The 13,098-nt window shown below is 55.1% G+C and overlaps 1 protein-coding gene across 6 annotated transcripts; it reads left to right on the forward strand.

Annotated features, from left to right (window-relative positions):
- The first annotated feature begins 326 nt into the window (after nt 1-326).
- rc3h2 (ring finger and CCCH-type domains 2) lies at nt 327-10,291 on the forward strand. 6 transcript variants are annotated; one of them, XM_029837751.1, is made up of 19 exons: nt 327-665; nt 3,841-4,160; nt 4,251-4,368; nt 4,448-4,681; nt 5,044-5,219; nt 5,699-5,899; nt 5,972-6,104; nt 6,192-6,310; nt 6,543-6,655; nt 6,987-7,286; nt 7,354-7,550; nt 7,620-7,912; nt 7,985-8,125; nt 8,644-8,790; nt 9,235-9,387; nt 9,460-9,679; nt 9,747-9,823; nt 9,898-10,078; nt 10,151-10,291. In XM_029837751.1, the coding sequence occupies exons 2-18, from the start codon at nt 3,918-3,920 to the stop codon at nt 9,898-9,900; spliced, it is 2,868 nt and encodes a 955-aa protein (XP_029693611.1). In that variant the 5' UTR covers nt 327-665; nt 3,841-3,917; the 3' UTR covers nt 9,901-10,078; nt 10,151-10,291. The 6 variants fall into 6 exon arrangements, with proteins under 6 accessions (XP_029693611.1, XP_029693613.1, XP_029693614.1 ...); XM_029837753.1 differs by having other exon boundaries at nt 7,354-7,544; nt 7,617-7,912; XM_029837754.1 differs by having other exon boundaries at nt 7,354-7,544.
- The last annotated feature ends 2,807 nt before the right edge of the window (nt 10,292-13,098 follow it).

The following is a 13,098-nucleotide window of genomic DNA, read 5'->3' on the forward strand; positions in this document are numbered from 1 at the left end:
AGATTTCAAGATGATCAAAATGGGGAAGATAAAACACTTCTCCAAACGCCCAACGTGCGGGAACCGTGTGCGTGTGCGAGACAGAACTTCCTCTTCACAGACGCGCTTGCTGAGGCGCGTCCTCAGCGCTGCGCTCTCCGCGCTGTTCCTTTAAAAACGCGCAACAGAAGCAGCCCACGCCTCAAAAAGCGGCTTGTTCCGGCTTGCCCCTTCACATCTCTTTTATCCCTGCCCGCAACAATCAAAATAGTGCCCCTCTCAGCCGATAGATACACGCACGCCGGTCTCGGCTTTTGCTGGAGCGTGCAGCCGGCCCGCCTCTCTGCTGGAGTATGCGTGATGCGCAGCTGTTTGGCGGCGGCCGCCTCCGCGCAGCGCGGCCGTGAGTCTGACGCGCAGTCGAGGCACCATCACCGGCGGAGCGATTCCACCATCTCCTCTCAGCCTCCGCTCGCCAGACCGACGGAGCGCGGCTCGGCGTGCCTGCGCGCCCGTTATGAGGAGCGGCAGAGGCGGGCAGAGGGTCGGACACGACGCCGGAGTCGCGGTGCTGATGCTCTGAGATGCGGGACGCGCCGCTCCTGTCGCAGGTGTTTTGCAGCCGCGTCCGGACGCACTTGTGAGGATGTAAGAGGTTTTTCCGCTGCGCTGCTCTGCTGCGTGAGGTAAGTCTGAGGAAGCTCGCGTTACTTTTGACGTTGCACTTATTCTGACCTCGCCTGAGTTTGTTGAGCTCCAGAAACTGTTCTGGCTCATCTCCAGTCCCGCAACTGGTGCTGCCGGAGCGAAAAGACCCGTTTTAACGGGGCCCCTCTTCTGCAAAGCAGCGTTTTCCAGAAAGAGTTGCAACAGAGTCCGAGCAGCAACGTGCGGAGCTGCTGCAGAAGTTTAACCGCGCAGAGCTGCAGCAACCAACAGCAACCTGATATTCTGACGTTGTTTTAGGGTCTGCTGCCACCTGATGCCTGGCTGATATCGAATAGCCCCTGGTCCCCTCTGCCCCTGCCCCCCCCAGAAACGCCTCAGCTCTGTACAGTATATGGGGTACAACAGCCCCGCCTCCCACCCGGAGCCCACAAACACATGCATGCGCCACACAAGTGATAAGTAACTGAGTCCCAGTTAAATATCTTAATCTTTGACAGCCCCTCACGTGGTGTCGCACATCCAGAAGAAACAATGCTCTCTTGCAGATGATGCTGTTTTCATAGCCGGATGGACTTTGTTTCTTTTACAAAGTGCTTCAAAGGTTAGCCAGCCTGCCCGGATGTCATCTTTAAACCTTAACTTCGGCCTCTGCTGGCCTGTTTGTCGGTAAACGCCTCGTTTCCCTTTGCAGCTTGCTTTCACTGACTGGAAGATGTCTCAGTTGCTCCTTCTTGGCTTGAATCTGACTCCACGCTGCCTCAGTTCTACTCTTTCCAGAAGCCTAAATTGATGCTATAATTAAATTAAAGTCATTAATAGATTCCCACAGAACCAGAGAGGAGTTATAAAAAGTTAAAAACCACACGTGAGCAGAGGTGACGCTGTTTTGGTGGGTCACCGGTGGAGCCTTCTGGTGTCCTGGAAGGTTACAGACGCACATTTATAAGCTCACAACATGCTAAATGCAGCTACATTCTAATTTTGGAGTTTTGGGGACGCTCTGCAGGAACAGGAGATCTTGAATTACTCCTGGTGGCTCTGCTGCAGGTGTGTGTGTGTGTGTGTGAGAGAGAGATCCAATTTTTGTCTGAAAAGTTCTTTATTTGGAGTCAACAGTGTTCAGACGCCTGCACTAAGAAAGGAGGCAAAGCAACATCGTGGTTAAGGAGAACTCTACGTTACGTATTTTTATGATAGCAACATAAATCAACTGTACCTTCATCAGTAGCGTCTTTGGTGGGGAGCAGCAGCAGTGAGGTTACAAAACGGGGCAAATTTTCAGTTTTTGTGAGCCGCTCCTTTAATTGAGGCCTGTTTTGCTCAAACTTGGCTGCATATCTCACCATTCTGCTGAGCCGTTAGTCACCTCTTCATCTCCTGCTCACATGAATGCAGTTTTTCCCTCATGCCACTCCAGAGATTCCAGGATACGATGGAGGAAACCGCCGGAACGCTGCTCTGGATCTGAAACTGTGTCCCCGGACAGTTGGGAGGACCTCACAACGATCCACTTCTTATATGTACTGAAAACAAGCTACATGCTAACATGGCAACCAACGTGCTTTTAATAGTTCAGATTAGGTTTTAGCATCCAGCTTCCACCAGCGCAGCACAATATTGCCCAGGGAGACCAGCAACTCTGCTACATTCCACATCTGAACCAGCAGGTTCTGGGACTCCATCCTGCCTCAAGAGCCCCCAGAGCAGCTCTTCCTTTTACCCTGTGTCACAGTGACATTTTGTACCCCTAGAGGAGGAAAGTGGCATTACAGAGAGATATATTGGTCGATGGTTCTGCTTCAGAAGCAACGGCGCTTCTCTGAGTGTCCTGAAGACAATCTGGCTCCTTCTGGCTTTGATTCTCTGGCTCATCCTCGGCAGAGTGGGCGGCTCCTCGGCCGCCGGGGCAAATCGCTGCTCCCGTGGCCGTTTCTTCTTCTCTGCTTTAGTTCTTTGGCGTGGAATACAGGAAGTGCGGCATCACCTTTGCTGATTTGCTCTGTTAAAACTCACTACGCTGTAGAAGCATCGTAGAAGCATCCCAAGAACGCGTAATTCTGTCATCTGTGAGCGTGCTGGATGTGGAGAGCTGCACGTCCTGGAACATTTCCTGCACGGCAACGAAAAGGGGGAACAAAAGGCTGGTTTCCACTTTTTGTAACAATCTGAGGAGGAAGATCTCCTGTAATGATGCAACACAGCCTCCCTGTCACAAGACAAGACTGTGGGGGCTTTTGTGTGTGTGTGTGTGTGTGTGTGTGAGAGAGAGAGAGAGAGAGAATGAAAAAAGATGATATGAGAATGTCAGAGGGAAAGAAGAAAAGCCAGAAGGAGTTCCTGCAGGCCCTTGAAAGCCCCATCCCCCCCAGACTGACAGCCCGGAGGAGACGTGGGGTGTGTAGAAACCTGAGATATCAGTTGTTGTGGGGACTGACAGGTGCAGAAGCACAGTTGCTGCGTGAGTTTTAGGAACGTGCTGTCCCCTCGCCAGCGTAACGCTCCCATCGCTCCTGTAGCTTATTTGTTCAATTTGGGCTCCAAGTTGGAAAAAAACATGAAGTGCGAAGACGGGGGGACGCTGCGGTCGGCCTGCGAGGTGGGTGACACTGGATTTCTAACCGTCTGAGGTGTATTTATCCTCTTTTTGTGTCGTCTATTGCCTGTTTTACGCGCGTGCAAAGCTCTGAGAATGCAGAGCAGCATTTTTCCTCCCAAACCGGTTGAGGCTCGTTATGAGTGAGCACGGCTGTTGCTGTTTTCTGGTGAAGTTTTGTCCGTTTATTGGCCGTGCTGCTCTTGTCGTCCGTCAGAACCCAGTTGTGGCTCTCTTGAGTGATTTGAACAGGCGTGAGAGCGAAGCGACAGGTGCTGCGTCCGTTAACGTCTCTGAAGGAAACCCGAGGCCGGCAGGGTCGTAAGCGTCGGCCCTCCTGACTGAGCTGCACCAAACGTCTTGGCAGTTGGCGTTTGACACACAATCAACGCTGTTCAAGCACCAACAGCCTCTTCTCCTCATTTCCAGGTTCATTTGGGCTCCCGACCGCGTTTCTAGTGAATGTTAGTGGTGCGGCGTTGCCTCATAACCAGAAGGTTCTGGATTCGATTCCACCTCGGCGCCTTTCTGCAGCTTCTCCCTGCGCCTGTAGACGTTTCTTACTGAGTAATAACTGGATGTTCTGCCCCCCCCCCCAGCCGTCGCCGACACTGGTGCGCTCCTCCCTGTCATGCGCTGAGCTCGGCGGCGCCTCTCTCCGTGGTGTGGCGGCGGGATGCCGGTGCAGGCGGCTCAGTGGACGGAGTTCCTGTCCTGCCCCATCTGCTACAATGAGTTTGACAGCAGCGAGCACCAGCCCATCAGCCTGGGCTGCTCCCACACGGTGTGCAAGACCTGCCTCCACAAGCTGCACCGCAAGGCCTGCCCCTTCGACCAGACGCCCATCAGCACCGACATCGACCTGCTGCCCGTCAACTGCGCCCTGCTGCAGCTGGTTGGAGCTCAGGCGAGTCTGGAGGTGACCCCAGTGACCCCTGTGACCCCTGACCAGGCTCAGGTCTGGTATGAAAACATGACGTAGAACCTTACCTTCTTTGAACACCTGCAGATCCCGGAGGTGCGGCTGGTGAGCCTGAACGGTGCCGCGGAGGTCAAGAGCTACGAGGTGTGCAGGGTGTGTGTGGAGGAGCTGGCTCTCTACCTGAGACCTCTGAGCGCCGCCAAAGGTTCGTGTGTCAACGTGCACGTTAAAGCTGGTGTGTCCTAAAGTGCAAATCTGCAGCTTTCTGGGAAATGTGAGCGCAGGTGTGGCGAGCGTGTGCCCCAGCGTGCTCAGTCGGCCCATGCAGAGGAAGCTGGTGACGCTGGTGAACTGCCAGCTGGTGGAGGAGGAGGGCCGCGTGCGGGCGGTGCGGGCGGGACGCTCGCTGGGGGAGCGCACCGTCACCGAGCTCATCCTGCAGCACCAGAACTCCCAGCAGCTCTCTGCCAACCTGTGGGCCGCCGTGAGGGCCCGCGGGTGCCAGTTCCTGGGGCCCGGTAGGTGTCACGAGAGACCCCCGATCCCCAAATAAGCCATTCTACCGGATAATCAGAGGGCAGGCGTCTAATATCTGACACTGAATTGTTTGAATTGAGGAGTTTTGTCTGGTAACGGGGAGTTTAACAGAAACGGGAGTTAACCGGACTCCGGAGATGTCCGAAGGTCCGTGTCTGGGTGTCCTGTGATGATTACTCGTAGGGCAGATTCTGACTGGGAAACTGTTTCTCACGGTGATCAAAGAAGTGAGTTCTTCTGAATCTGAGGACGCTCCTCACGGACCTCCGGGCGTCTCGCGGCCGCCCGCCGGTCGCGTTTGAATTCTCAGCTGCGTCTCTGTGCTTCTCCACGCCGCCATCAGCTATGCAGGAGGACGCGCTGAAGCTGGTTCTGCTGGCTCTGGAAGACGGCTCCGCTTTATCCAGGAAGGTGCTGGTGTTGTTCGTAGTCCAGAAGCTCGAGGCCCGCTTCCCGCAAGCCTCCAAAACCAGCATAGGACACGTGGTGCAGCTTCTCTACAGGGCCTCCTGCTTCAAGGTATAAGACAAGCACATCTGTACCCGAGAGCGCCACGAATGACCTGCTGAGACGACAGATCCTAATTTTCCGTGTCTCCTTCCACCGGAGTGCTGCCAATAATCCCTCGGTTACTGATTTCCCCAGTCGCTATCGCTGCTATTTTTGCCCTTGTTGCCCCTCCATACAGGACGGGGGGAGAGTCGCTGCTGTCTGTGTTGATGTCTGGTGATGATTGCTCATAGGGCAGATTCTGAGGGGGGAGAATTCCCCCCGTTTGATCTCAGTCTGAGTTAATTTGTCTGAAGGCACCTCTGACAGCACAAGCATGACTCTTTTTACTCTAAAATAATTTGAAATATTGTATTTTTGCCTGAAAACATCAGATCAAGTAGTGATCAAAGTGCAGTTGTGGTAACTGACCACTCGGGGCGCTGTTGGGGCGCCGAACTAACCTTTGTCTTCGATTAAGAGCCCGGATTCTCTTTCTTTTCCATCAGGTGACAAAGCGCGACGAGGACTCGTCCCTGATGCAGCTGAAAGAAGAGTTTCGGACGTACGAGGCCCTCAGGAGGGAACACGACGCCCAGATCGTCCACATCGCCATGGAGGCCGGCCTGCGAATCTCGCCTGAGCAGTGGTCGTCTCTGCTGTATGGAGACCTGGTCCACAAGTCCCATATGCAGTCTATCATTGACAAGGTGTCAGCACTATCCAGAAGCTGAGCCTCTTCCACCCGCGTTTGTCTTGACCGACCGTGTCTCTGGCCGCAGCTGCAGTCCCCAGAGTCCTTCGCCAAAAGTGTCCAGGAGCTGACCATCGTTCTGCAGAGGACCGGTGACCCCGCCAACCTCACCAACCTCAGACCCCACCTGGAGCTCCTGGCCAACATAGACCACAACCCAGGTGCCGCAGTTTGGGTTAGCGTAGCCGCGGTGCAGGAGAGCCAAGTCCCTCCTTCCTGATTGTGCCGTGTTCTTGATCGGTGTGCAGATGCTCCCACTCCCCCCTGGGACGAGCTGGAAAGAGTGATGCTCGCTGTGAAGCTGGTGGTCCACGGTCTGGTAGAATTCATCCAGAACTTCAGCAAAAAGAGCCACGACACTCCACAGGTAGAGAATACCAACGACCTTCAACAAACGAGGTCAAACATGAGTGGAAGCGGCCGCCATCGGTCCTTCCAGGCCTCGTTTATTCCTGGTCGTTGTTCAAGGCAGAAGCGTGAAATGAGCTAAACGAGCTAAAGGAGCTAAACGAGCTAAAGGAGCTAAACGATCTAAACGAGCTAAACGAGCTAAAGGAGCTAAACGATCCTAACGAGGGATCCTGTCTCTGCCGTTTCAGCCTCAGCCCAACAGCAAGTACAAGACCAGCATGTGTCGGGACCTCCGTCAGCAGGGGGGCTGTCCTCGGGGGAGCAACTGTACGTTTGCACACACGCAGGACGAGCTGGAGAAGTGAGCGCCCCCCCCCCCCCCACTGCCTCCTCTCCTGTCCCTCACTCAAGTCTTTCAGGTTTTCCCAGGGGGGCCCCTGGGCTCTGTCCCAGGGCCCTTCTATGGCTGGCCCACCCTCCTCATTGGTGCCAGTTTCTCCCTCACCATTGACAGCTCCTCACGTTTGGGCCCCCCCAGGTCAAGAGCCGTCACCCTCGATCCCGCACCATCATTCCAATCTCACATTAATGACATTCCTGGACTGCAAACTTCCACGGATTTTTGATTATTTGATGTGTGGATGAAACCTTTGGGATGTTAGATTTACTCCCTCTTTCCTCTTCCCGGTCAGATTCCGGCTGAGGAACAAGAAGAGCAGCGCCGCAGGCCGTGTGTTTCCTCTGGCGCCGGGGATTATGGGTAAAACCTTCGCTCTGGAGGCGGGGCTGCACACAGATGCTCCCGCAGGTGTGGCACAGGGACTCAAAGGCGACACCACGACGGTTCTGGTGGAGGGTGTGGCGGGCGGGACGCACCACAAGCTGATCTCCAGAGGCGCCGACGCGATGGAAGACCTGAAGAGGGCGGCGCCGAATGGATCCAGCGGAGCCAACGGGTCCAACGGGCTGACGGGCAGCGCCTCGACCGAGCAGTGAGATCATTCCCCCGGGTTTAAAGGGTGCGTTCGTGTCGTAATCAGTTCCCTCTGTGTTCAACAGGAAGTGCGCCTCCCCTCCCAGGATCCCTGTCAGCCACTCCTCCTCCATGTCGCCCGCGGCAACAGCCGGTTGGGGCGACAGCGGCGCCCCCGGCGCGTTCCTGCTGCGAACGCCGCATCTGTCCCAGGCAGCGGACGCGTACTACCAGGAGCCCCACCCGGTGCCGGAGCCGGCCCATTTCCAGAGCAGCTGTGAGTGTGCGTGACTGGTCATGTGACTGGTCATGTGACTCTCTCCCAGCGGGTTGACGCCTCCTTCTCCAGCAGGTTCCTACTACGCGTCGGCTCTTCACCCCCCTCACAAAACCTGCATGGCTCAGTTCCTCCGCTCCTCCAACGTCCCGGAATCCTCTCTGCCGCCCTCCGCCGGCCCGCCATCCCCTTTCGACCCCCACCCGCCGCACCCGCACGCGTCCTCCTCCTCGGGCTACCCGCCCAGAGACCGGATGGGCCCCCCCAGCTTCCACGCCCACCCGGGGCAGCCTCAGTACGGCCCTGTGGTGGCGGCCCACGGCGTTTACGCCCCCCTCTACGACAGCAGGAGAGTGTGGCGCCCTCAGGTGAGCCCCCGCCCCGATTATCACAGGTGTCGACCCGCCCGCCACGGCTGACGGTGGCGCTCGTCTCCGCAGCTGTACCACAGAGAGGACGCCAGGAGCAACTCGCTGCCGCTGGAGGTGCTGCACTCCTCCGTCTACCAGCCCCCCCTCAGGGAGCGCTTCAACTCCCTGGACAGCAACTTCTGCGCTGGAGCGGAACGCCGCCTGCACAGGGTGGGTCCAAACGTCCCGTTCATCCGGGTTCTGATGGGCAGGGAAGGCTTCTAATGTTCTGACAGCTGGTTCACACCCCCGGCTGCAACCCCCCCCCCCCCGACATGTGATTCGATCCACGGCTGCTTCTCGAGCGGCGTTTTCCTCAGTTTGTTCCGAACACCCACAGATCTTCTCCACCTTCTCTGCCAACCACAGTCCTCCTCCCGTCCTCCCACTCCTCACCCAAATCCGTCCCTGCCCCCCCCCCCCCCACACACACACACTCGCAGTACTACAGTAATATCGGAGTCTTTTATACCAGCGGCCCTTTGATGTCGCCTCTCTTGGTCATTATGATCACTCACTCCCCTTTGAAATGTTCATTATCGGCCGCACAAATGTGACCAAACAGGGATTTTTGTGTAATTAGCATGTGCAGGTTCCTATGATATCATCGCATGACCCTCCTGTCACATGACCCTCCTGTCACATGACCCTCCTGTCACATGACCCTCCTGTCACCCCCCCCCCCCCAGGACTGCGGCCACGTCCGGCTGGGATACGACGATCTGTTCAGGAGGAAGCAGGAGCAGTGGGCTCATCATCACCACCACCACCACCACCACAACGCCAGCAGGCCCTCGCCGTCCTCCCCCATCTTCACCATCGATTTTGGACCCGAGGTGGGAAGCGAACCCGGAAGGTTCGGCCTGGTCCGGGGGTTCTGACCCGTTTGTTGGGAGCCGCTTTAGTTTTTATCATGTTACTGTAATAATGGAAACAAATATGGAGGATTTAACGGTCCCAAACGCTCGTTCTCGGAGCTTTTTACTGTATGTGGGGGATTGTTGCCTAGCAACTGTGGACGAAGACACCATAGCAATGTGTTGCTGTGGCACGCAGCACAAGCGTGTGTGTGTGTGTGTGTGTGTGTGTGTGTGTGTGTGACTCAGGATCTCAGATGACTAAATTCTTTAACAGCTGTGTTTTTGAATCTTGAAGCTAATCGAGATGATTGTTTTTAACGTGTCCGCACAACAAGCGTGGCCACACGGTTGCCATGGGGACGGCAGCCGAAGGCAGATATCAGAATCTAAAACGTACCAACGCTCCTGTTCGTCCCCCAGCACGCGGAGAGCGGCGGCGGCCAGTGCGCAGCGTGCCGGTTCCGGGGCGAGGAGAACCTAGCGCGCTACTCTCCGTGGTCCTGCGGCGCCATCGGGCCCTGCCTCAGCCCGTTCGACCCCCACAAGCCGGCCCCCTCCTGCGCCGAGCACCCGGTGAGGCCCCGGCGGGTGAGCGGCGCCCGTGGAGGTCTGGCGCTCTCTCACCGCCCGTGTTTCCTCTCTCAGGAGCTGGACGGTAGCACCGCGGGCGGCGGCGAGAAGCGATGGCTGCACTCGATGGATCACTACCGACGCCTGAAGGACGAGGACCCCATCATTCCCTTCAGCGAGGCGCCCATCATCTCCAAGTGGGGCGCCATCTCCAGGGCGGCCCGGGCCGGGTACCACACCGCGGACCCCATCTGCCAGGGCGCCGCCGCCACCGCCGCCGCCATCAACCTTAAAGGTGCATCCGGCACGTTTGATACAGCCAAACGGGCAAAGTCGGCTGAACCTCTGTGTTCTATTTTTAGATTCCAGCCCTCACCTGGACCACAGGTGGAGCTCCAGAGGCTCCGACTCCTTCCAGCCACTCCAGTTTCCTGGAGAGGTGCGTGCAGCCGTAGCCGTGACAACGGCGTCTTTAGGACACGCCCCTGAGGCTCCCTGTCGTTCTGTCCTCAGTGAGCATCTGTGCGCGTCAGAGCGGCGCCGGACGTCCCTGAGCAGCGGCGAGAAGATCGCGGCGGCCCAGATGTCCTACAGCCGGGACGGAGGCCGGGCCGACGGGGAATCGGACCCGGGCGGAGACATCGAGCTGGAACTCTGCGCTCTGGACCTGGAGGACGCCGAGACGGGAGCTCAGGTTGTGGAGGGGGGGAGTCCTTGTTGATAAAGGGGCTCACTGGTTTATGGAAATTGGGTTTTCTGTCCCCAGGATGTGACCATCCTGGAGCCTCCGGAGGATTCCCACCTCCTCCCAGCATCCCGCTCCTCCCCCCTCCTCTCTTCTCCCATGGAGGAGCGCCCCCACTCAGACGGTGCTGCTGTGGACAAGATGAACGCCCACCTGAAGAAGATGGCCTTCAGGTGAGGAACCGTGACCCGGAGCCGCCCTTGGCTCTCCTCCGCTCACGCCTTCCTTCCTGGTTTCTCCAGGAAGTCTCTGTCCCCTGGGCGATTGGCGTCCGGAGGTCTGGGAGTCGGGAAGTTGGTGCTGCAGAGCGGATCTGCTCGGCTGGAGGGCGCGTCCACCCTCGCCTGTCCGGAGACGCCCGTGACCGAGATGCTGCTGGATGTCAGCTAAAATTACGGACAGGCGGAATCCCACAAGCAGAGCCGGATTTATGGAACGCCGCCTCATTCCGGATGCAGATGAGGTTCAACCGTCCTGGGAGAAAAAAAAAAAAACCTGTTGTTGAAACTTTTCCACGTCTTTATGCAGGAGCACGTTGCCACGGCAACACAGAGACGGCGCGAGAGCTTCCTGTAAAAGAGGAACGACGTTAACGGTTTAAATGTCTGGAAAAGATCAAAGCAAGATGTCGGCTCTTCAAAGGCCGCGCGTCTGAATGCCGCCTGAGGCTAAATTGTATTTTCCGTTGTTAAATCGTGGAACAAACTTCCAGGTTAGTTTTGACCTTTGACCCTCCTCTCACTCCGTCATTAGCTGCCGTAGCTACGGTGGCTAGCATAGTTAGCTGGTTTATAGCCAGGAAGTGGTCGGTCACCACTGATCAGGTGGGACCATGACGACAACGCCGCCACGTCTCCTGTCCGTGTTTCCGTAGAGCGCCATGTTGCGATGGGCCACTCCCCCTTTTCTTTTAACGTTAATTCCCGTTTTGGTTTTTTCGTGTTGCTAACTTCTGTGAAGTTGTTTGTCGGGTGTCTTTTTCATCAGGATCGTTGTGGCTCTCGTTTTGCTCGCCGGCTCGGCCCGGTCCCGCTGGCCTTGACCTAGCGCAATTCCCGTTTTCCAGGTTTTAGATCAGCAGGATTTCAAAGTCTTGGAAGCTCTGGAGTTTAAATGGGAGAGCAGTTTTGGAATTTTCCAGCTCTTTAGCGACAAACGTGTTTTTAATAGTTCTCATTGTGAAGGTGACAGTTTGCTAATGGTGCAGCCCATAATACCACCCGATGAACCTGTTTACCATCCGGAGGTCACCCGCGTCACCCCGGGGTGTCGAACAGCTCTTCAGGATACAGCTAATTTATGATTTAACGATGATAAATGAGAAATATTGAGAAATCAATAGAATGTTTGGGAATGTGTGTTTCTTTTGATCAGTGTAGTGAAGTTAGCCAGTTAGCCAGTTAGCCTCCTGGTCCAGGTTTGAAGCACTTCCTTCAACAATTAAATGGTGAAATTCATTGAAAAGCATAATTTTCTGTGGAAATTAGCTGTAAGTTTTCCAGTTTTCCAGTGTTATTAACGTTAGTGTTACGCCGGTCGCCCTCTGTGTCCGGACCCTGAAGACGTAAAACCCAGAAACGGAACCTTGTTGCCTCCTCTAATAACGGAGGAGAAACGCGACGGATAAACGTTCCGGCAGCGTGAAATCCGTCTGTCTCGTTCAGGAATTGCTCAGGGAAAACTTTCGTTGCTAAGCTAACCTCCGTTAGCTACAGCCCAGCCACCATAAAGGGAGATCAAAGCCTGCCATCAAAGCGATCGGTCCCTGCTTTACTTTGAAGTGCGCCCTGACTCCGCCCCCCCAGCCTCGTGCATGCGCTGCCTCCCCTCGTGCGCAGCGGTGGAGTGTTTCTGTAGTTGTGATACAACGGCCGGTGTTCTGCACACGCCCACTGTGTGGCCACGTCCAGCATTTTAGTGTCTGCTCACGAAAACTAAAAAAAACCCAACGGTTTGATAGGAAAAAAGCAACGTTGTTGTTGTTGTTGTTGTTGTTGTTGTTGTTGTTGTTGCTGCTGCGTCGGCGTTCTCCTTCCTGGAACTTCTGGGTTGAGTTTAGACATCGTGTTCGCAGCGTCGAGGATGAGACGATATTCCCAAATCAGTGACTTTCGTCAGGGAAAAAAGTCTTTGATGTCCGTCAAGCTGAGCTTTGAAGATCAAAGTAACAGCCTGAATTTCTGCATTTTCAGTCACTTTTTTGAGGGGTTTATTTTATCCGGCACGTTTCTGGTCACAACTCACCTGGTTGCTTCCTTTTAGGGGCCAAATCTGCCTGAAAGATGCTTTTTAAACCCACAATGGTCCATTTATTTGAAACGTAATGTCTTTTTTAACGGAACATTATTATTCTATATTATTGGAAGCCTGGTTGTTGCTCGTGAAGCATTTGATAAACTGATGTTTTCTGACTATTCATGTCTGTATTAGACATTTTATTTGTGAATCTATTGTTCGATTGAAATGTAAATGAACTATTAAGAGATGGTACACATCTGTCGTTACGTCTGGGGCCATCGTGAGGTGGATTTATGGCGTAGATGCTCGTTTGTACGACCTGCGATGATTTAGTAAAAGGTTTAAATCGCCGACGCAGTCAAACGCACCACGATGACGAACGCCGGTTATTTATTTCCTTGGAAATACCACATCTGTGAAAGGGTTCCCTTTTTCCCTCCCCGGGATCAGCTGGGACAGGGGTCGAGCTGCCGTCCATGGAAACATCTGACCGTCTGTCCCGCGGAATTTCCCCACAAATCCTCTGTTTCACAGTTTGGCCGTTCAAGCTTCTGTTACTAAAAGGCAGATTTCAGCGCATGGAATTGCATGTTCCAATAAACAGACGACAAATGACGTCCCCCTGGCATCTCTGGCATCATTCGAACGCGTCTCATTTATGCTGTTCACCTCTGCGACCACTAGAGGTCGCCAAACACCTCATTTATGCTGTTCACCTCTGCGGCCACTAG

The sequence above is a fragment of the Takifugu rubripes genome, chromosome 6, assembly GCF_901000725.2.
Source record: "Takifugu rubripes chromosome 6, fTakRub1.2, whole genome shotgun sequence".
Lineage (NCBI taxonomy): Eukaryota > Metazoa > Chordata > Actinopteri > Tetraodontiformes > Tetraodontidae > Takifugu > Takifugu rubripes.